Below are 22,754 nucleotides of genomic sequence, written 5' to 3'. Positions count from 1 at the left end.
TGAGGAGCGAGCAGTCACAGATCAACCATTTTGGGGCAGGAGAGCTGGAAGACTCAGGCTCACCCATGTCAGCTAAGCTATGAGTTTTCAAGGGCAGGTTGGATGGGGCTTGGAGCAACCTGGGCTGGTGGGAGGTGTCCCTGCCCATGCAGGGGGGTTGGAACTAGATGATCTTTAAGGTCCCTTCCAACCCAAACCATGATGGGATTCTATGAATCTATGGTTCTTCTCTGATGACACCATGGGGACAGAGCTATCCTGCTAAGGAGCAGAGATGTATTTTGAAGAAGCAAATTTATGTGTGACATCTTGATATAATTAGTAAAGGCTGTTTATGGAGCTGCAAAAAATATCCCTGATACGTGAAATTCATGTTCTTCCATGCACCTTTAGATCATCACAATGTCCCCAAGAACCAGCAAGGTGACAGGAGGGACTGTGAGGAGGACAGAGAGGAGTGGGCAGGGAAAAATCCTGCCAGAATCAGGGCTGTGTTCTGTCACGACTGTGATGGGAAGTGGAGGGGAACTTTGCTAGACACCAAGATCTTCCCCAGAAGGTGACACATCTCCCTGTGGGCAGAAATTTTGGAGAAGTTGGGCTATTCTTAGCATCCCTCTCCAACCTCCTCCTCTGGATTTGAGTGCCTCATCATGATGTTTGGACTCTTTCTCACCGCCACAGTCACTGTCTGTGAACCCTACCCACAATATGACTCTGAAGACAAAACGTTTATGATGTGTCTGCATTCAGAGGAAACTCCCCATGCGTCACCCCTGGCAGGTCCTTCATCCTTCCCTTACCCAAGGTCTAGCGAAGAACTTGTTTTACAGTGAGTTATTTATGGCCTGAAAAAAAAGCACTGCTGACAATCTGAGCTTCACAGCTCCAACCCTGAGCCATGAGGCAGATTTTTCTGAGTATGTCTTCTACAGAGAGCAGCAGGAGGATGGAAAGGACCATCTAGTTCCAACCCCCCTGCATGGGCAGGGACACCTCCCACCAGCCCAGGCTGCTCCAAGCCCCATCCAACCTGCCCTTCAACACTGCCAGGGATGGGGCAGCCACAGCTTCCCTGGGCAACCTGGGCCAGGGTCTCACCACCCTCACAGCAAAGAATTTCCTCCTCATGTCTCACCTCAATCTCCCCTCTGCCAGTTTGAATCCATTCCCCCTCATCCCATCCCTCCCTGCCCTTGTCCCAAGTCCCTCCCCAGCTTTCCTGGGGCCCCTTCAGGCACTGGAAGGTGCTCTAAGGTCTCCCTGGAGCCTTCTCTTCTCCAGGCTGAACACCCCAACTCTCCCAGCCTGGCTCCAGAGCAGAGCTGCTCCAGCCCTCCCAGCATCTCTGGGGCCTCCTCTAGACTCTCTCCAGCAGCCCCATGTCCTTCCTGTGCTGGGGACCCCAGCCCTGGCCCCAGCCCTGCAGGGGGGTCTCAGCAGAGCAGAGCAGAGGGGACAATCCCCTCCCTGGCCCTGCTGGCCACGCTGCTGGGGATGCAGCCCAGGACACGGGGGGTTTCTGGGCTCCAGCGCACGGTGCCGGCTCATGGGGAGCTTCTCATCACCCAGCACCCCCAAGGCCTGCTCCTCAGGGCTGCTCCCAGCCCATTCTCCACCCAGCCTGTATTTGTGCTTGGGATTGCTCTGACCCTTGTGCAGGACCTTGCACTTGGCCTTGTTGAACTTTATGCAATTTGCACAGGCCCACCTGGAGAGTCCCTGTAGAGGTCCCTCTGGATGACCCCCCTTTGATCACACCACACAGCTTGGTGTCATCAGCAAACCTGCTGAGGGTGCACTCAGTCCCACCATCCGTGTCACTGACCAAGTTGTTCTCCTGCTCTACTGAACATGGACACGACTTGCCTTTTCTATTCATCCTCACTGAGGTTTCTGCCACCACCCCAAACCATGGGCAGCTCATGAGTTCAGGCTCTGAAATGAACCCATCAGGAGATCAGAATCCAAAATGTCCCCAGTGCTGGTTGCAAGGCTGCGTTTCTGCTGCACAAGGTGGGGAGTACAGAGATATAGGACCTCACCTCTCTCCCTTTTTCCTCCCCTTTGTCTGTCTCATCTCTTCAGGTGGCTTCACTAGCAAGTGAAGAAGCTTTTTAAGCTCCTTCAAGGGGGATTTTTGCAATGTTGGGATCTTCAAACCCTTGGGCAAAGGGTTGGTGCTTGGAGCACGTGCTTTTAATTAACAGAAACACAATATGCTGGAAGAGGCAAGCATCTCTGCAGACATGGGTACTTTTGGGGTGAGAAGTGTTGATGGGGGCAAAGTGAACCTCTAGGAACCACACAAAGAACATCTACAGATCATGGGCACCTCAGCACTGCAACACAACTGCTTGAAGGTAGAGGTGGACCTTCTTTCTCTGCAGGTGGAGAAGGACAAAGTCTGAAGGCACTTACCTCTCTGAGGCAGGTATAAATGGGGCAGACGAGGACTCGAAAGGGCTCCCCAGTGCTGCTCCTCATGGTGCCAAAGACTTCGCAGAGGAAGGTGATGAAGCCCAACCAATGCTCCACGTCCCGCTGCTGCAGCTCCTCCCTCATGGTGAAATCCTTCTGCAAGAGGGACAGAGAGGACATCAGCAAAGCCACACAGCCACAGGAGAGGCAACGGGAAGTCTAGAGGGAGAATGAGGAGGAAATTGAAACTCAGGGTGGTGGGGGAGGAAGACAGAGCGACTCTTTAGTAAGAGGGGGAAGATGACCCAAGGCATGCAGGGTGATTGGAGTTTCAACACAGCGAAGCCACCAGAAAGCAGGTGCTGTGGAAACATCACCAAATCCTGCAATAACTGTCCTGGCTTGTCCCCGTGCCCTGCCCTCCCTCTCGGACTCTTTTCCACATGCACAACCAAGATCAAACCGAAGCAGCAACAAGAGGTTAAATGAAATGCAAAGAATGCTGGTGGCCATTCTGGGCTTGGTGATCCAGTTGGACCTGCCCCTTCATTATCTTCAGCAGATCCAGCGTCCACCTAGGGGCATCCTAATGGTCTGGCTGCTCCATGGGGTGTCACAAAATTAAAGCAGAGACTGGGCCCCTGCCCAACCAGAAGAAGATCAGGACAGCCTGGGCTTGGCATTAAAAGGTCACCTTGCTCCTGAGCTGATGGTTGCCATGACCAAGGATTATCTGCATGACGTTGATGCATGGAGCACCATAAGGGAGAAGGGGGCAGGGAGATGGCTGCCTCCCCATCAGTCCTCTAGCTGGGAAGAAGGAAAAAAAAGGGGTTTGCCTGAAGGCAGGATATGAAAAAGGACGTGTGTGGGGGGAGTGTGTGGCATAGAGCAAGGAGCAACCCTGGGAAGCAAATAAAGACCTTCCTAGAGGATGGCACCAGAGAGTGCATTGTCCTCAGAGCCAAGAGGGTGTCCCTGAGCTTCTTGCAAGATGTCCCACGTGACTTTGCTTGTCTGTCTCCATAGTGACCTTTCCTTGGTATTAAAACTCAGTAGACACTCAGCGGGGGAGAAATTAAAGGAGAGGACAAGTTCCTTCTCAACACCTTGTGTTTCCCAGCGCCGGTTGCACAACAGTTGAAATCCAGCAACTAAATAAATTCCCCTCTATCTTTTTCATCTCAGTTTATTCCTACTGCCAGAGACAAAGGGCTTTGCTGCTGCTGTGAATGCCCTGACCTGCAGCTACACTCTGCAAAGCTGGGGAGATACAAAAGCCACCACACCAAAGTTGACTCTCATGCCCCGGCCAACATAAGGGAGATCTTTCTTTATGAAACCAAAGGTAAGTAAAGCAGCTGCTGCAGAGACCCAGGCAACATCCCCATGATTATTTTCCTGACACAACCGTATGCAGAAGATCCAAGAGAAGACTTAGTTCTATGTTTCATTATGAAAGGAAAGAAAAAAAACCCAATTAATTTAATTTGCATATGCAGGAGAAAGACTCGTAGAAGATGCGAGGTGGTTATTAACCAAACGGTGATGACTAAGCCCTCTCTACACCCATCCCAGTTGCCCAACTGTGTCTGAGACTCCCCAGTCAATCTGCAGCCAAATCCTGTCAGGTCTTTTCAGACTCTCCGGGGGAGTTTGCAGAGTTCATCCTGTCATTATCCAGCCAGTCCCAGGGTGGTGGTGGAGGAGAGAGTTATTTGCCAGCTCAGGTTATCACCCCAGGGTTATCAAATTACTTCTTCTGGAGTTTTGACTTGAATTTTATTTAACAACAACAAATGTTGGAGAGAAAAGACCTCCTGGCCACTGAGAAATGAAAAAAAACCAAGGAAGAGCATCCAGTGCCTCTTGTCTGCACCAATAGGACCTCCAGCTTCACCCACCCATAGGGTCACCCACCAGCCAACTCTGCCCTGAGACAAAAAGCACCCATTGAACCCCAAGCTCTTCCTTGGTGCCCCAAGACATCTTCATGGCCCTGGCACTGAGCTGTCTCCTGCATCTCATGTGCATCTCCAACCTCCAGGGCATCCTGCCCCTCCCAGGCTGGATGTCCCCTCCATCCTGCCTGTGAAAGGTGCACAGTGATGCACCCGGGGAACTGAGCCATGTTTGGGGATCCTTGGGACACGCTGGGAAATTCCTAACAGCTTGGGATAACTCCAGATGACTGGAGAAAGAATAGAAACCACTGCAGGAAACTCTCCTCCTTCCCCTTCCTGCTTCCAAGACATGACCCTACTCTGCAGCTTTGCAAGAGACAAAACTGACTCTTCAACATTTTCTCTTAAATCAAATATTTTCTGTAAAAAAAAACAACCCACCAAACCAACTGACCAAAATATTTCCACAAATCAACCAGCAAACCAAACCAGACTCATCAGGCATGGGATGAGAGCTGGGCAGGAAGGGATGCCACCATCCAGCACCCTCTTTTCTTCATCCTACAGCACTCAGTGGGTGATGCCACCCAGCAGAGACATCAGTGAACACCCTGTGCCCAACTTTGCGGCTGAAGAAGAAGACTCTTGCAAAAGGAAAGGGATTGAGGTCCATGTCCAACCCTCTCAAGTCACCAAAAAACCTTGTGCAGACTTTGATGAGTCCCCATGAAGGACAGGAGTAGGGGATGGAATGTGGGATGGATGCAGAGGTCAACATGAACATTTTAACCCAGAACATGAAACCACAGTGGGAATAATTTTGTGCCCTTTGCAGCCTCAGGATGGGCCAAATTTCACTGGTACCCATGGAGCAACTTTCTGGGAGCAAAAGGAGATCATTGAAATGTACTCTCCAAAAGTGGAGGTCCAACAAAGTATTAAAAGCACCTTCTCAGATGTGGGAATTACATTTTTTGGACCATGCCTGCCTGCTGCTAAGAGCTGGACTTGCCAGGAGCTGAACCTCCATGGCAGCTGGACTTGCACCACCAGGGTTCTCCTTCAGCATCCTGAGATGCACATCTGCTCTAGCCCCACAGGGTGGTGCTACACCAATGTCATGGTGAGCAGGAAGAAGGTGGCACAGGGAGCTTTGTCCTTACATTTGGCCTTCAGACAGCAGGTTTGGCCATGCATGCACAGATGGACAAGCCAACATGAATGCCATCCATGCAGAGATGTCCCACCTCCCTTGAGGTGCAGATGTTTGAGGAGACCACTACTGTCATCTAGGTAATTCAGTCAATGGAGTTATGGGTTTGTGATTCATCTGGCCACATGTCAGCTGTGCTGTCAGTAGGACCTGCAACCCATCACACTGGGCATGGAGAACATGGAGAGCAACTCAATCACTTCTCCAAAAGCTTTGCAACCAAAATGGATGAGGCAGACCAAGAGTGTGGAAGAGCTGAGGAGCTGCCCAGCACTGAAGAGAAGCTCAGAGAACAAAACCCATGTCCCACATGCCGAGGGTACATCTGATGGAGCCATGCCCTGACCTGCAGCCTTCCACACCACCTGTGAGAAGCCTTGAGGAGGCTTGAGAAGCATGGCTGGGTCACTGCCCTGCCCAGTGAATTTTATTTGCTCTGGAAATGCCTCATGGAGTTCTATAAAAATAACCTGGGGATTGGCTTCCCACCATGCCTAGGTGGTGATGTCAGGACAGTGAGCAAATGATCTTTCATCACTTTGGCTGTATTTTTAAACACAAATTGCACTACTAATTTGGGGGTGCCCTGGCTTGTAGATAATCTAGGTGACTTTCCTTCAGAGCCTACAGCCTGTATTTATACCAGGTAGAGGAGTTGACCTCCTTTCTCTGCCCCATTTGGGAGAAGGGTTCATTGGGAAACCATGTGGCAAGTGGAGGGACCTCTAAAGAGGTCTCATACAGATGTTTGGGGCATGAACCTGAAGGCTAAGCATGATCACCAGTTTGGGCTTCACCATGTGTGGTGGGTAGGTCAGGGTAGCCTGTGTTCATGCATGTGAAAGATGGGCTCAGCCAACCCTTTGACATCTTCTGTTGCACCCTTTCTAAGATGGGATGAAGCTCCTGCTAGAAATGGATATAGAAAATGCCTTTATCTTCGACCTCTCCACACCTGCACCCAAGTGAAAGTCCACTCCTCGTCTCAGTGTAGGCACAACTCATAGAATAAAGGAATCCCAGACTGGTTTCAGTTGGAAGGGACCTTAAAAACCATCTAGTCCCAACCCCCCTGCATGGGCAGGGACACCTCCCACCAGACCAGGCTGCTCCAAGCCCCATCCAACCTGCCCTTCAACACTGCCAGGGATGGGGCAGCCACAGCTTCTCTGGGCAACCTGGGCCAGGGTCTCACCACCCTCACAGCAAAGAATTTCCTCCTCATGTCTCACCTCAATCTCCCCTCTGCCAGTTTGAATCCATTCCCCCTCATCCCATCCCTCCCTGCCCTTGTCCCAAGCCCCTCCCCAGCTTTCCTGGAGCCCCTTCAGGCACTGGAAGGTGCTCTAAGGTCTCCCTGGAGCCTTCTCTTCTCCAGGCTGAACACCCCAACTCTCCCAGCCTGGCTCCAGAGTAGAAATGCTCCAGCCCTTGGATCATCTTTGTGTCCCTCCTCTAGACCCACTTCCAGCAGGTCCATGTAGTTCCTCAACTGAGGACTCCAGAGCTCTATTATGCCCAGAGACCTTGGCTTCAAAGTATCAAAGATGGGTGTGTGAAAACGTGGTGGGTGGGACAGCACAGGGGGTCCTGCAGGCAATGGGCCAGATTCATCATGGGATGACTTTTCCCTTCATCTACCCTCAGGTTGAACCACAAGTCTGAGGAGGGAACTGGAGGAGTTAACAGCCTCCCAGGCAGAGACATTCGCAGCACCCAGAGTTTGTGTAAAGTTTCATACCGGGACCCTTGTCTAAATTCTTTTGGTCATGGGAGAAAACATTGCAACTGTTTAGTCTGCAGGGAGGTGGTGGCTCTGGCCCAGCACTCCGCTGAGCAAACATGGGCCTGACCACCCTCTTATCTCCTCTGCCTGCTTCTTCTTTCTCCCACCACCATGGGCCAAGCATCCAATGGGTATCAGATACTGGAGATCCCTGCTGGAATCAGCAGGAAAGCTGGGGAGGGGCTTTTCATCAGAGAAGACAGTGATAGGACAAGGGGTGATGGTTTTAAACTGAGAGAGGGGAGATTCAGGTTGGATATTGGGATGAAATTCTTCACTCTAAGGGTGGTGAGGAACTGGAATGGGTTGCCCAGGGAGGTTGTTGATGCCCCAGCCCTGGAGGTTTTTAAGGCCAGGTTGGACGAGGTTTTATACAACCTGGTCTAGTGGTTGGGTTCCCTGCTCATGGCAGGGGGGTTGGAACTTGATCTTTGAGGTCCCTTCCAACCTTAATGATTCTGTGATTCTATGAATCACACTTCTGGGCTCCCTGTGCCTGGGGACAAGTGACCACCGAAAGCCAGGACTTGGAGGTGAAGTAGCAGCCTGCTTAAAAAATTTTATTTACACAAAAGAGCTCAGGAAATCGTTCTCAGGGGCTAATATTTACAAATCTTATGAAGCTGGGGAGCTTCTGCTGTAGCAAATGTGGTATTTTGGCTACTTCTTTATTTTTTTTTAAATGGATGTAAAAGAAGGATGAATCTTTTCTGCTTATCCCTGGAAGCACGAAGGTTTGGAGCTCACCCCACCCCCCCTGCAACAGCCCCCCAAGCTGCCCATCCATGCTGGAAAAGCTGAGATGACAGGAAAGAGCTGCTGAAAACAACAGGAACCTGCAAAATTCTATGATTCTATGATCCCTCCAAACTTTCCGTCTCTAAGGGGATGCTCATGGTTACCATGGCATGTTTGGCAGCACATGGACTGTGAGCATCACCATGAAAGTCCACTGGATGGCATGGGCTGGAATATCAAAGCGATGCAGGGAAACACACTTTATTCTTATTACATAATCATAGAATCATAGAATAGTTTTGGTTGGAAAAGACCTTTAAGATCATCCAGTCCAACTGTTCCCCCAGCCCTGCCAAGGCCACCCCTGCCCCATGGCCCTCAGCACCACATCTACACGGCTTGGAAACCCCTCCAGGGATGGGGACTCCAGCCCTGCCCTGGGCAGCCTGGGGAAGAAATGACATCTATAATGAAGGCAGAAGTGAAGGTTTCACCACAAAAGAAAGTGAGAATGGCCTTTGAACACAAGCTAGAGAATAGCTTTAAAATTGACACCCAGCTCCTCCTACTCATTTTTTGTTAAAGAAAATGAAGAAAGGGAGAAAGAGAGAGAGAAAGAAAGAGAGGAAGGGAGGGGGAGAGAAAGAAAGAGAGAGGAAAGAGAGAGAAAGAGAGAGAAAGAGAGAAGGAGAGAGAGAAAGAAAAAAGAGAGAAAGAGAGAAAGAGAGAAAAGAAAGAACGAAAGAAAGAACGAAAGAAAGAACGAAAGAACGAAAGAACGAAAGAACGAAAGAACGAACGAACGAACGAACGAACGAAAGAAAGAAAGAAAGAAAGAAAGAAAGAAAGAAAGAAAGAAACCCTCCAGCATCCCCAAATCCCCACCTTTGGGTGGGGACAGCAGCTTGAGCTGGATTTATGTCAGATGGTCTGGCAGGAGGGTGCCAGGCTGAGGAACATGCTCCTGCATCCCAGGCTTGGATTTGAACCTTTCAGGAGAAAACAGAGCTGGAGCTGATGCCAATCCAGGCTGGTCTGGGGGGGATCTCAGTGCTGAAGTGTCCCCCCTGCCTTCAGCAAAGCTTCCTCAGGTATTTCCTCAACCCTCACTCAAGGGATAAATGGACTTGGAGGCTTTTTTTTCCCCCTCTGCCTCTGCTACCAAAGCCCCGGGGTCACCTTGTGTGGCCCTGAGCATCCTCACCCACCAGCAATGGTTGGGAGCAGCTAGAAGAAGCCCACCCCACAGATAGTCTGCTGCCTGGGTCTGGCCCAGAGCAGGCAGTGCAGTCTGCAGTCTCCACCTAGAGCCCAGCAGAGCCTCTGCTCCATGTTTCCTTAAGCCTGCTGTGCACAGGTCCCACCACTCAAAGCCCCCAGGGCTCAACTTGGCTGTGCTTTCAGCTGGCAGCAGCTCAGCCAGGGATGCGTCTGACGTTGCAGGACCAAGAGGAACCTCTGCTGTGTCCCACCACCACTGGAAGGCCCCCAGAGGTGGCCAGCAGAGGTGATGGGACACCAAATATCAAACCCAAGGTCGCACCGTTCTGAAGCTGGGGCTGGTCCCCACCACAGCCCTGAAGCCCTTCCAGGGAGAAAAGGAGCCAGGAGAACCCACACACAACTTCTTTATGGAGTAAAGGAGGTGATGGCTATTTTTTCACAACACATCTGACCACTGCAATATCAGATCTTACCAGCACATTGAATTCAAGTCAAATATTTCTTCAAACCCAAAGCTTTCTTTTTTTTTTGCAACTTGGTCCTCCTTCCCATCAATCTCTCAGCTGCCCCATGTCCTGCTACTCAAAGATAAACACCTTTTCTGTGCAGAGCCATGAGTGTGGTTGCATTGGATGGACTCCAGCCCAGTGGGGACAACCCCTCTGATGCCCACTGGGATGTTGTGGCCCTATGGCCACCTCCAGCTGCCACTCAACTCCTTGAGGGGCTGCAAGCCCCAAAACCCACCCCTGAGCTTGGGCTGAGGACTGATGTGCAGAACAACCCCAGAGCTGATTATTTTTGGACCTGGCTCAGCTATTCCAGGCTTGAAGGACTCCTAGTGGTTGTGGAGCAGAGTTCCTGTCCCCAATCTTCTACTTAGCAGTGGGAAATGGCTGTCTTTTTCTTTTTGCACTCCATTAAAACACCAGATCTTTGGTTAAAACTCTTTCTGTGCTCTATTTGGGCTGCATCCCCAGCAGTGTGGCCAGCAGGGCCAGGGAGGGGATTGTCCCCTCTGCTCTGCTCTGCTGAGACCCCCCTGCAGGGCTGGGTTCAGTGCTGGGGTCCCCAACACACAAAGGACATGGAGAGAGTCCAGAGGAGGCCCCGGAGATGCTGAGAGGGCTGGAGCAGCTCTGCTCTGGAGCCAGGCTGGGAGAGTTGGGATGTTCAGCCTGGAGAAGAGAAGGCTCCAGGGAGACCTTAGAGCACCTTCCAGTGCCTGAAGGGGCTCCAGGAAAGCTGGGGAGGGGCTTGGGACAAGGGCAGGGAGGGATGGGATGAGGGGGATGGATTAAAACTGGAAGAGGGGAGATTGAGGTTGGACATTAGGAATTCCATGATTTTGTCACCCTGTGTGTATCATCAGGTGTGCAACAGAAAATGCAACAGGGTGTGCATTAAAATGTGCCACAGAGAATGCACTGAGGGTGTGCAGTTGGGAATGCCATAGGGAATGCACTAGGATATGCCATAGGGAATGCTATAGGGTGTGCAGTAGGGAATCCCATAGGGAATGCTATAGGGTATGCATTAGAGTGGGCCATAGGGAATGCACTAGGAAATGCTATAGGGTGTGCCATAGGGAATGCTATAGGGTGTGCATTAGGGCATGCCATAGGGTATCCATCAGGGCATGGAACAGGGAACATCAAGAGCCCTTCTCCTGGGCACGGAGGCAGTTCCAAGTGCCAGGCCAGGCTGTGCAGCAGGCTCTGCTGCCCTGGGGTGGGGGGGGAGAGAATGTGCATTTTGTGGTGGGTCTCATAGAATCATAGAATCATAGAATCCTAGGGTTTGGTTTGGGTTTGGGTTGTTGGGGTTTATTATTATTAAAAGAAGGTATCAGCCTTCTGTTTGATGTGCTGTTGGCCACCGTTGCCAAGGGGAGCAGTGTCCAATTACAGCCCCAGTGATGGTCACTCTAATAATACACTTGGCTCTGCATAGCTGGGATGCAGACACTGCTCTGCTATAAAGAGCACGGCCACTTCCATGGAGGAATAGTCCAACTTATGTTACATGGGAAGGGTTTGGGGCACGTTGCTTAACTACCCCCTCACTGGAACAAAAAAAATAAAAAGCAGCACTGCAGCCTAGACATGTCACCCAGTGAAACTATGAGCAGGAAAAAACCTCTTGTGGGAGACTTGCTATCAACTCATCAAAGGATTCATTGCCACAGGGGTGAAGGAACTATATATGTGTCCACCACGATGTTCTTGCATGTTTCCATCTGCCCAAGCTTCCTGGGAGCAACTTGGCCAGGTCCATGCCAAGAGCTTCTGCAGCTCCAAATCCTTCCTTGGACCAAAGACCAAGTCAAACTCAATGAGTAGAAAAATGGAACCCAAAAGACGAGGACCAAAATGGTCTCCCTAGCCTGACCCCATGACTCCTCTTTCAGTGTCTCCCTTCCCAAAGGTTCTCAGCAGCCAAACTGAAGACTCAGCCAAGATTTGGGACCAAAACACAGAGCAAGGGATAAATTCAGAGTTTTCCCAATAGGTCCTTTCAGAGCCTGAAATGGGGCAACGCCAGCATCTGTTCTGGGATCAAAACAAGCTCCTTGAGATAAGCTGCCAACATGTGCAGCCCCTGAGAGCAAGCACCTGGTCAACAGCTGAAAATATAAGAGGAGCCAGGTTAAAAAGACAATTTATTCAGTTTATTGCCTGTTTTCTGGGAACACCTCTTGCTGTTTGCCTTAAGGTCCAGCAGGATATAGGGATGCTGTCTATAGGTACTGGGATGCTGGCTCAGTGGGTTAATTTAGGAGATCCTCTGGTGGCACTGAGCTGTTGCCATCACAGTCCCAAGAGAAAGGGACAAACAAGCCCCTCCAAAACAAGAAGCATCTGCTGGGAGCAGATGGGGGGGGTGAGTGAGAGATCCGGCCCCAGGCACCAGCAGCACGGGAGGGGGATCACGTTGATCCCAATTTATCGCGCCCCGGCAGCGTAATTCCCAGCTCGCTGGGGCCCGGCAGGCCGAGCTCCTTATGGCCAGGGATCAGATTAGTCTGAAAGGTGCTAGAGAGGCATAAATCCAGCTCTGGAGCAAGCATTTTACTGAGGTGTTTCTTTTTGTTGTTGTTGTTTTTAATGAATGGTTAATTATCTAGAAAATATCTGATAGAGGATATCTGATAGGGGCCAGGGATAGAGCCGGGTTAATGTTTTAGCATCAATTCTAAATCAAGATATCATCTTATTTCTTGTTATCTCAATATATTATGGTTAGATATTAGGAAGAAATTCTTTGCTGTGAGGGTGGTGAGACCCTGGCCCAGGTTGCCCAGAGAAGCTGTGGCTGCCCCATCCCTGGCAGTGTTGAAGGGCAGGTTGGATGGGGCTTGGAGCAGCCTGGGCTGGTGGGAGGTGTCCCTGCCCATGCAGGGGGGTTGGAACTGGATGATCTTTAAGGTCCCTTCTAACCCAAACCAGTCTGTGATTCTATAATATCCACATTACCCCAGAATACCCATATATTATCCAATAGACCACACTGATAATGATAGTAAATCATATATTAATACCACCAACCCCTTTATTTCACATCAAGGCAGCTGTGATGAGTCTTCTGTGCTTTACACCCAGGTCTGTCTCCAGACCTGGAGTGTCTGAAGCCTGAATACATCACAAAAATTCCCTGTTTAGGGGTCGACCTAAGTATTTTATGACTCATGTGAATGCATCCAATTACTTTGGTTGGAAAAAAACTTCTGTGCTTAGAGAAAGTAAAAATCCTTTTACTATCAGAAATGAAATGTTATGTTACTTATTTTCACATTGCACTTTGCTTTTGACCTGTAGTGATCTGTCACCTTTTGCCCCGCCAAGACATTTTTAGGAGATGGGGCTAAGCAAATCCCTTCTGCACATTTTTCTATGCTCTTGCACATGAACTCAGCCCCTTTCCTCCACCCCCACCTTTTGTGTTTCATTTCTTCCCAGCTTTCCACAACACACATCATGCTCCCAGCACATTGAGACTGGCTACAAGTTCCTGGAGAGCACTTTGGGACTCTCTGGAGAGATGAGATATATTATTTATCCTACATTCATGCTATCAAGAGTTGACCATGAAGCCAGTTATTATTGTACATGACATTGCAAGTAGAAGTCAGTCTACTGGGTTTGTTGGTAGGGGTAAAAATGCTGGGGCAAGAGAAGAATGGAAGTTGGAAGAGTTCTCCTTAACCCAGAAGGACTGGGTCATCCTCAATTTTTGGATAACACCCTGCTTCTCCCTGGACTTCATTTTGGATTTCCTAGTATCCTTCAGCCAAGTGGGAGAAGACACAAGAGTGACCTGGTGTGGGAAGAGGGGGATGCTTGGATGGGTTGGAGCCCCCTCCAGCCTCTTGCTGCTAAATCTGGGACTGATGTTGACCCCAATAGATCTCGTCCTGCTTTATAATATTACACTTCGGAAATAAATCCATGGGAAAAAAAAACCCAAACGACCTCCTGGTACATGTGATGGGCAGATCCATTAGGCTAAAGATTGATTTCCATGATTTCATTTTGCTCCTCATTTCCCTGCTGGCCGTGTCACCCAAAAGCCAACTCAGCCCAAACAAGGTGCAGGCAGCCAGGTGCAGCACCCAAGGGACCACCTCTGACAGGAGCAAGAAGGGTGAAAACCTGGGCACCAAACATGCATGGGGAGCAGAGAAATGACACAAGAGCTTTGTATGTGCCACAGGTGACAGGTGTGCCACCAGGAATGGTGTCACATGGAAAGGCACATAAAATTAAGGATGGAAATTCATTTCAGCTCTACATGGCCTCTCTCCAGAGAGGCAGAAAGAGGGAGGTCCATGTGACATCCAGAAAGCAACCTTGCCTTTGATGGTGGCACTACAGCAGAACGTGCTCCCCCACAACAGACCACAGGCAGTTGAGGACAATCCTGTTTCCCCATCACTCATCATCATCAGAGACCAATTATTAGAGCTGCTGCTTTGTTCTCCTCCCTAACTTTGCTGTAGATGATGGTTATGGAGCAGAGCAATCAACCAGTGCTGTGTACCCCAATAAACAAGTCACTCAAAATAATCTGCAATCACACCCATTATTTAAGTCTGGGTTGCAACCAGAAACCAGGAGCAAGCCCTTCATCCAGGTGATAGAATCCCAGACTGGCTTGAGTTGGAAGGGACCTTCAAGATCATCTAGTTCCAACCCCCCTGCATGGGCAGAGACACCTCCCACCAGACCAGGTTGGTGATGCAACCAACAGCCTACTCAAGGACTTGCTATCTCTGGTGTTGAGATGGACTTCAGCCAAAAAAGAGCAACAAAGAGTCTCCAAGTTCACGTCTCTTGATGCCACAAGCAACTCACTCAATTTACACATGGCTCCTGGTGTGAGATGCCAATTTTTTAAATACAGCTCATCATTTTATCTCATTACCTGCAACATGTTGAGGAGCAGACTCCGAAATTTGGTTCCTTCCACCATGAAAAGGGCCATTTTGTCACAGAGCTTGGCTGCTGTGGAAGCAAAACTGCGGTCTGTCACCGCTTTCTGGTAGATGGTCTTGACTATCTCCCCCAGCATCTCCTCAGAGTTGGTAGAGTTCTGGGCCTCCTCCATGAAGGTGGTGAGCTTGGAATCAACGTCGCTGCTGTTGTTCCTCATGCTGTTGAGGATTTCAATTAATTTGTCCATTTTGTTCTTTTCAGGATTGGTGGTTTCCACCGTGACTTCGTCCTGGTCCGTGAAAAGGGAAAGACAAGGCGTCTGTTACACAAGGAAAAAACAAGACATATCAGCCCTTGTCCTTCCACAAACAGCAAAGGGGGGAGGGGATTAGGGAGACATATAAACAGACAGAGAAAAATCAAGGCATTAGCAAGAGTCACAATGGTCTCATCTCAGCATTGAAAACTACAAGTGAGTGATTCCTGCCCCAGAAATGTGTTTTTTTCCCCCCAATTTCCCACATTATTCAAGCCCAGAGCCCTTCCCCTCAGCACAGGAAGAAGATGTGCTTGAGGGTCCTGAGCCAGGATGCCAAGATCTGGCCCTTCCTGACCACCTTGGGCATCTTGGACAGGTTTCTGGGGGTATTTGCAACATGGTCATAACTGACGTGGTTTTTTTTGCTTCTAGTTTGAAAGTTCATTGATGTTTGCAAAATGCTCAGGTAACAAAACTACAAAAAGACCTACTTTAAAATCCATATTTAATGAGCTAAATCAAGATCAGAGATGTCACTTGACTGTTACACTTCTCACTTCACACCATGACCAGATAAATTATGACTTCTTTTTAACACTTAATTATGCATTTGTCCCTTTTCCCTTGGCATAGATCCTGCTTGCTCTGGTTTGCTCCTTTCTCCTCCTTCAGCTCCATCTTAAAATGTGCTACTCAATACAAACCTGCAGCATTTTTTTTTTGACAACCCCAATGCCAACTGGCAGTTGGAATTGTCCCCAACTCCCATCAGGAGGCCAGTTGTGTTGCCAACCCCCACCTAAGAGTGGGTGCTTATGTGATGTCTTTCTTACAGGACTAAACATTCACTGGGTGGGCACTAAAATGAATATTCTGAAAGTTTCTGCTTTAAATAACAGAAAAAGAATGTTTTGAAGTATCTTCCTCCCCCTCAAGCCACACACATAAATAGTACATGCACGTGCATCCAAAGGTATGTATTTCCAACATGCAATCCCATGGAATCATCTATGTTTGGCTTATTTTTGCTACACATTTTGGAAGTCTCACTGGAGATACCCCCACAGATGCATTTTCCAGCCTGACAAAAGAATCTCAAGAGGCAGAATCTTGAGTTTCACAAGGGGGAAAAGTCATAGAATCATCTTGGTTTGAAGGGACCTTGAAGATCATCAAGTCCAACCATAACCTAAATCCCCTGACCATAACCTAGTGTTCAGTCACTAAGCATAATATCTACATTTTTAAAAATACTTCCAGGGATGGTGACTCCACCACCTCCCTGAGCAGCCTGTTCCGCTGTCCAACCACTCTTTGAGTGAAGAAATTCTTTCTAATATGCAGTGTAAACCTCCCCTGGTGCAGCTTCAGGCCATTTCCTCTGGTCCTGCCATTACTCACTTGGGAGAAGAGCCCAACTCCCACCTCCCTACAACCTCCTTTCAGGGAGTTGTAGAGAGCAATGAGGTCTCTCCTCTGCCTCTTCTTCTTCAAACTAAACAATCCCAGTTCCCTCAGCCTCTCCTCATGGGGCTTGTTCTCCAGACCTTTCACCAGCTTGGTAACTCCTCTAGACCTGCTCCAGCACCTCCAGATCCTTCTTGCAGTGAGGGGCCCAGAACTGCACACAGTTCTTGAGGGCAGGGCACCATCACCTCTCTATTCCTGCTGGCCATGCTATTCCTGATGCAGGCCAGGAGATATCATCTCCAAATTCCTCCAAAATCTGAGGCTGTGTTGTTTCCAAAAAGGATTGCTCTTCCATCACTTGCATGCAGTGGTTTTGTTATTGTTGGGTTGTTGGAAGGAAGGGGGAAAGATAAAGGGGTCTCAATTCCTTGCTGAGATAAAGGGACATCAACTTTTAAGTAGCTGACTCCAACTGTTCAGCCCTCAAAAGCCAAAGCTCTGTAATAGTGCAGATGAATTGCCTTTTTGTAGACCTCTTTGCAAAGAGCTCTGCAGACCAGGAGGTAGGCAGTTGGGATCAGCCATCAGGGAAGGAGCACCCACACTGCAGCTCATGTGTGCACCAGTCTTCCGTAAGGGTCTTTGCGTGGGTACGGGGAGAGTTTCCAGTCCTTCTTGGAGAAATCAAGCTGGTAGCAACCTGAACCAAGAAGTCAAGCTAAGAGCTGTAGCACTGTGTGAATAAAAGGCCTCCTGAAGCAGCACAAGGACATAAGAAGGACATGGAGCTCTGGGAGTGAGTCCAGAGTAGGGCCACAAGGATGATGAGAGGGCTGGAGCGGCTCTGCTCTGGAGACAGGCTGAGAGAGTTGGGGTGTTCAGCCTGGAGAAGAGAAGGCTCCAGGGAGACCTTGGAGCACCTTCCAGTGCCTGAAGGGGCTCCAGGAAAGCTGGGGAGGGATTTGGGACAAGGGCAGGGAGGGATGGGATGAGGGGGAATGGATTCAAACTGGAAGAGGGGAGATTGAGGTGAGACATGAGGAGGAAATTCTTTGCTGTGAGGGTGGTGAGACCCTGGCCCAGGTTGCCCAGAGAAGCTGTGGCTGCCCCATCCCTGGCAGTGTTGAAGGGCAGGTTGGATGGGGCTTGGAGCAACCTGGTCTGGTGGGAGGTGTCCCTGCCCATGCAGGGGGGTTGGAACTGGATGATCTTGAAGGTCCCTTTCAACCCAAACCAGTCTGTGGTTCTATGACGTGTTGACACAGGGAAACTAAGCTAAGTTGGGTGCATTCATAGAAAGGTCCCTTGAGCCCAGCCCACCCTCTGTATGGAGAATGGCCAACAGCCAGACTCTTGGAAAAAGGGAAACTCAGAGTTCCCTTAAGAAATAATACCTTTTCTTTTAGTCTCCTCCTCAGCCTGTCTTTGGAAGACTGAAGCAAATTGATCTTGGGTCTTTCCCCAATGCGCTCGTGAATACTGTCCTTCCTCTTGGTCTCTGACTCCTGGAGGTATTGCTGAGACTGCTTCTCCACAGCCTCTGGAGCTTGCTGTGTCTCCACGGGAATGTGCTCCGTGCAGACAGAGTTGTCCTCAATTTTCAAATTCTCAGTCTCTTTGGCATTTCTGTGTGTTTCTTTGTCGTTGGGCAAGTGTTTCTGGTTGTGGTGCCATCTCCGGTTCTGGCTGTAGCCGTGGTGGCCCATCCTGCCTGAGGAGTGAGGGGCCTGACCTCCTTGGTAGAGTTTCTGGTGGTCCCTGTTGTGTTTGGTGCCACCTTGCTGATGTTCTGTGTGTTGCTGAGGCTTGTTCCCACCGGGAAGTCTCTGCTGTCTCCTGGAAAGTCAAAGGAAGTCGTTAGTAAATCCTTTTCATGTTTGGTCAACACATCTTCTATCCCACCCTGATCCTTGGTCAGTGGGCTCTGTGGGTCTCCCTCCCACAAAAAGGGAGGCAATTTCTTGGCATTGAAGACAACCTAGTACCACCTCTTGCCTTAAAATCTCTTCCAAAAACACAGGGAAGTTTTCATGAACAGTGAGATAACACGTCTTTGGTTCCCAGAAAAACCTCTCCCTGGTTTCTGTTTTTCCTGTGTTCCTTCCACACTATCTCTCCAGGGATGGTGACTCCACCACCTCCCTGGGCAGCCTGGGCCAGTGCTTGACCACTCTTTCAGTAAAAAAATTCTTCCTAATATCCAATCTAACCCTTCCCTGGAGAAACTTCAGGCCATTTCCTCTGGTCCTGTCATTATTCTAGGAGAAGAGGCCAACCCCCACCTCCCTACAATCTTCTTTCAGGTAGTTGTAGAGGGCAATGAGGTCTCCCCTCAGCCTCCTCCAAACGAAACAATCCCAGTTACCTCAGCCCCTCCTCATAGTACTCTATTCTCTAGAATAGAATAGTACTCTGTTCTCTAGACCCTTCACCAGCTTGGTTGCTCTTCTCTGGAAACGTTCCAGCCCCTCAATGTCCTTCTTGGGGCCCAGAACTGACCCCAGCAAACACTCGGCTCCTTACAAAGCTCCTGGGAGCAGGGACATCTCCCCGCCATCATCCCCCAAAACAGGGCAACCACAGTGAGCTCTGAGATGACCACACCAGTCTGCATCCATCATAATCCCCCTGCTCAGCCTCATCCCTCACCCCTATCTCCATCTGGATAAACACCAGTGTTTATTTTAAACCCATCACACAGCAACTAACTGCATTTTCATCATCTGCAACGCTCAGCGAAGGGGCCGTTCACAAATCCATGTCAGTGGTCAGCAGCTAAACAGCCTCCAACCCTGCTTGCCAAAGCCATCTGCCCATCAAATGTGTATTCCTTGGCACATCCCAAGAGTTCCAAACCTATTTTCCAAGGCCAACTGGCTCTTAACCACAGAGAACCAGGGCAAATGTTTGGCCAACGCAGGACGAAGAGCCTTGTTCGTGGTGGCAGCAGAAAGAATTTGTGTTGAGTCTCCAACCACTGGATCTGGGTTGCCCAGGGAGGTTGTTGATGCCCCATCCCTGGGGGTTTTTAAGGCCAGGCTGAACGAGGTTTGGTGCAACCTGGTCTAGTGGTTGGGTTCCCTGCTCATGGCAGGGGGGTTGGAACTTGATGATCTTTGAGGTCCCTTCCAACCTTAATTCTATGATTCTGCAACCTGGTTTTCTGAGATATTCAACATTGGGGTTGTTTTGTGGTTTTTTTTGTTGTTGCAAGCTGAATGGTAGGGAATTATATAAAAAAAAACAACAACCAAGAGATGGGGGAAGCTTTCCTGTTTTACAAGCATTTTATGAGGGCAGATTCTCCACATCAAGTTTTCCTGGCGTTTCTTTGTTTCCTCCCCGTAACGCAATCACATAAACCACTTGGTAAAGAGCAAAGCTTCTGAAAAGGGGAATGTCAAAATAAAAGTTGGTTACCAGCTTTATCTAGCAGCCAGCCCTCACATGCTCAAGTGTGTGAGAGTTTTGCTGATATAATTCAGGGTTGGCTTCTCTGTGGTTTTGCTCTTCTCTCAAATGTCTGGTTTAACTCTTTAGGTGCCCTTCCAGGGGTTTGGTTATAAGACAGACAGTGTTGAAGTTGTTAAATAGTGCCTAGAAATAATAAAAGCTGCAGCTTTAATTGAAGCAGAGTTAAAGGAAAATGCCTGGAAATGAGCTGGGAACAAAAGTCTGCTGTGAAGTCCTGCAAGAAATGGATGCAGGGACATTTAATTCCTAAAGACACAGTGATACTAGAAATCAAACTGTTTATTTTGAAGAGATGTGAAAGAAAATAATAGAAGGTTTTTTTTAAAAAACAAACCCAACAGTTAAGCCAATGTGGAATGTATAAGATTAAGTTTTGGGGGTTTTGCAATGAGGCAGGGAGGGGATAGGCAGCTCTGTTCCCATCCAGGAGAGCTGAAAGGCAACATCCCCATGGAAAGGGGCAGAGAAAATACAGTCCCTGCCCACAGGATGGGAAACACCAGAGTTAAAGAAGTTAGGGGGAAAAAAACAATTAAATAAAAAAAGAAAGAAAAGGCAAAGGAAGGAGAATGGCAAACAAGAAGCTATGTCTGTGACTTGGCAGCAGGCAGGGGTCTAGAGGAGCATCCAGCTTCCAGGCAAAGACTCATTGTGTGCTTTTATCTGCCCAACACCCCAGTGAAGAAGAAAAGCCAAGAAGAAATAGGACTCTCCAGCAAAGAAGAGCCAAAAGAGGGAGAAGAGGGCCCAGATCTTAATGCTTTTGTTTGACTGCACAGCATTGCGAAGTCAGGGAGGTTGGGCTGTTCCATTCTTGTTCTCAGGTGTTACCAAGGTGCTGGGGACATGGAGAACCCCTGGAAAGGGCAAGATGGGGACCAGGGCACCCCACCTGTACCCACTGTAGGTTGAGTTGATGGAAAGAACCTCCTTCTTGCTCGAGATGGTGGTTTGGGGTGACCTGCCAAGCTTAGGGAACCATGGAGGAACCCAAAGGCACTTCCCAGCCCAGGGTTCGAGGCTTGTGATGCCAAAGGGCATCAGCTGATGCTTGAATCACACAGCAACATCTTTGAGAAAAGGAAGAATTCACCCCAGAAAAATGCTGCAGCTACTGGGATAACCTTCTTCTGTCTCTCTCTACTCATTATTTCCTATGAGGACATGGTGCCTTGTGGAGGACCTTACTTCACCCACCAGAATTATCTAGACAGGACAACGATCTCTTCCCTCTTGACTTCATTTAACATTAAATAACTATTTGAACTTCAAAGGCCAGATTCTGGTTCAACTCCACCTGACTTCAATGGGACCAAGGATTTGGCCGCGGGTCAAGGTGGAAACTAGAGAGACATTCAGAGTCACAAAGAAACAGCAGAAGTTCCAAAAAACAGGCAGGGTTGCCAAGCTGAAAATAAGATGGTATCACTTCTGCTGTTGTTTCTCCAACCATTTGTTATTTAATTGACCAAATGAGATACCTTTCAACAGAATTTAAATCTGACAAATGTCTGCTCTGCTTCAGGAGCCTATGTAAAGACATCCAAGGCTTCAGCTGTCCCAGTGATTATCAGCCTACATGTTCTGAAAGATGGGATTCCTGCAAGTTTTTACTACATTGTTTGCTCCCAAGGAAAAGGGCTGGAAGCACAAGGCTGTGGAAAATAACTCCAGACACGTGGACAGCTGTGATCTCAACCACAGTTGCTCTGTCCCATCAGCTCTGCTCGGTTTCCCCCTGAGTGAGATAAGTCCTCTGAGAGCTGCCACCATTTGTCTGGCATGTGAAGAGCTGGAGGACAACATGGGGTTACGTCCTCCTTGTGGTTCCACAGACATTTGGTGAGGCAATTCCTGCAAATGCCAAGAGGTAAGGAGCTACATTGCCAAAGGCCCTTGAGATATTTACCCACCAGTGCAGAGCATCCCTTATGGCCAAACAGATGGAGAACCCACCTCTGGGCTCAGGGATGAGGTGTTCTGGATATCCTGGCTCTCTCTTTTGAAGAACCTGCCTGGACATCACACCTTGACCCCATCTGTAGTAGTGTCCAGCTCTGGAGACCTCAGAACAGGAAAGATATGGAGCTGTTGGAGTGAGTTCAGGGGAGGCCACAAAGATGATCACAGGCTGGAGTACCTCTGCTACAGAGACAGGCTGAGGGGGTTGTTCAGCCTGGAGAAGAGAAGGCTCCAGAAAGACCTTATTGTGGCCTTTTCAATACTTCAAGGAGGCCTATAAGAAAGATGGGGCTCTGATCTAGTTGCAGATGTCCCTGGTCACTGCAGGGGGTTGGACTAGGTGGCCTTGAAAAGTCCCTTCCCACCCAAACCATTCAATGATCTTTTTTGTGGTCTCTTCTGGACTCACTCCAACAGGTCCATGTCTCTCTTCTCCTGGACAAACCAATTTCTCCAGGCCCAACCTTTCTGAACTAAGCATACTCCAGCCAGACCAGCTGCCTCACCTCGTGTGATGCAGTTCCACAACTATCCAGACTGGCACCCCATAGCAGGTGCTGCTGGAGGGGTTTGGACATGGCAGTGCTGCTGTGGTCAAAAATGCCCATCATTTCTTGCTTTGGGTGCCTAAGGGACATTGTGGTCCACACTGGAGGGCCTGAAGGATCCCAGTTAGGAGCTGGTGAGATTTTACAGTGTCTAAAACCAGTCCTGGAGGCCTAATTCTGTCCTGGAAGGTCAAGAGGAATATTGCTATGAATACAATGAGGAGAAAGGTCTGAATTTCTACTCTTAGAGGCCTGATTGCCCCCAGAAGTGTTCCTCACCAAGCCTGCCTCCATCAAAGGCACCCTGATGCATAATGGTAACTCGGTGCTGCTTTGGACAGGGAATATCATGGTCATTTTTTATGATGACTGAGAGTGGG

The 22,754-nt window shown here is 49.2% G+C and overlaps 1 protein-coding gene across 2 annotated transcripts in view; it reads right to left on the bottom strand.

Moving 5' to 3' along the window:
• The window catches only part of CTIF (cap binding complex dependent translation initiation factor), a 149,783-nt gene that overhangs the window by 18,166 nt on the left and 108,863 nt on the right, over positions 1-22,754 (bottom strand). Inside the window, exons 8-10 of one of the 2 annotated variants that reach the window (XM_051641715.1) lie at positions 17,785-18,226; positions 14,711-15,040; positions 2,422-2,577 (exon numbers count right to left, since the gene is read on the bottom strand). In XM_051641715.1, the coding sequence (XP_051497675.1) occupies positions 2,422-2,577; positions 14,711-15,040; positions 17,785-18,226 (928 nt within the window). The remainder of the gene's footprint in view (positions 1-2,421; positions 2,578-14,710; positions 15,041-17,784; positions 18,227-22,754) is intronic. The other variant, XM_051641716.1, reaches the window with a different exon arrangement.

This window comes from Apus apus, chromosome W (assembly GCF_020740795.1).
Source record: "Apus apus isolate bApuApu2 chromosome W, bApuApu2.pri.cur, whole genome shotgun sequence".
NCBI lineage: Eukaryota > Metazoa > Chordata > Aves > Apodiformes > Apodidae > Apus > Apus apus.
The sequence above is the reverse complement of the archived record's forward strand: the minus strand, read 5'-3'. Positions and strand labels throughout refer to the sequence as shown.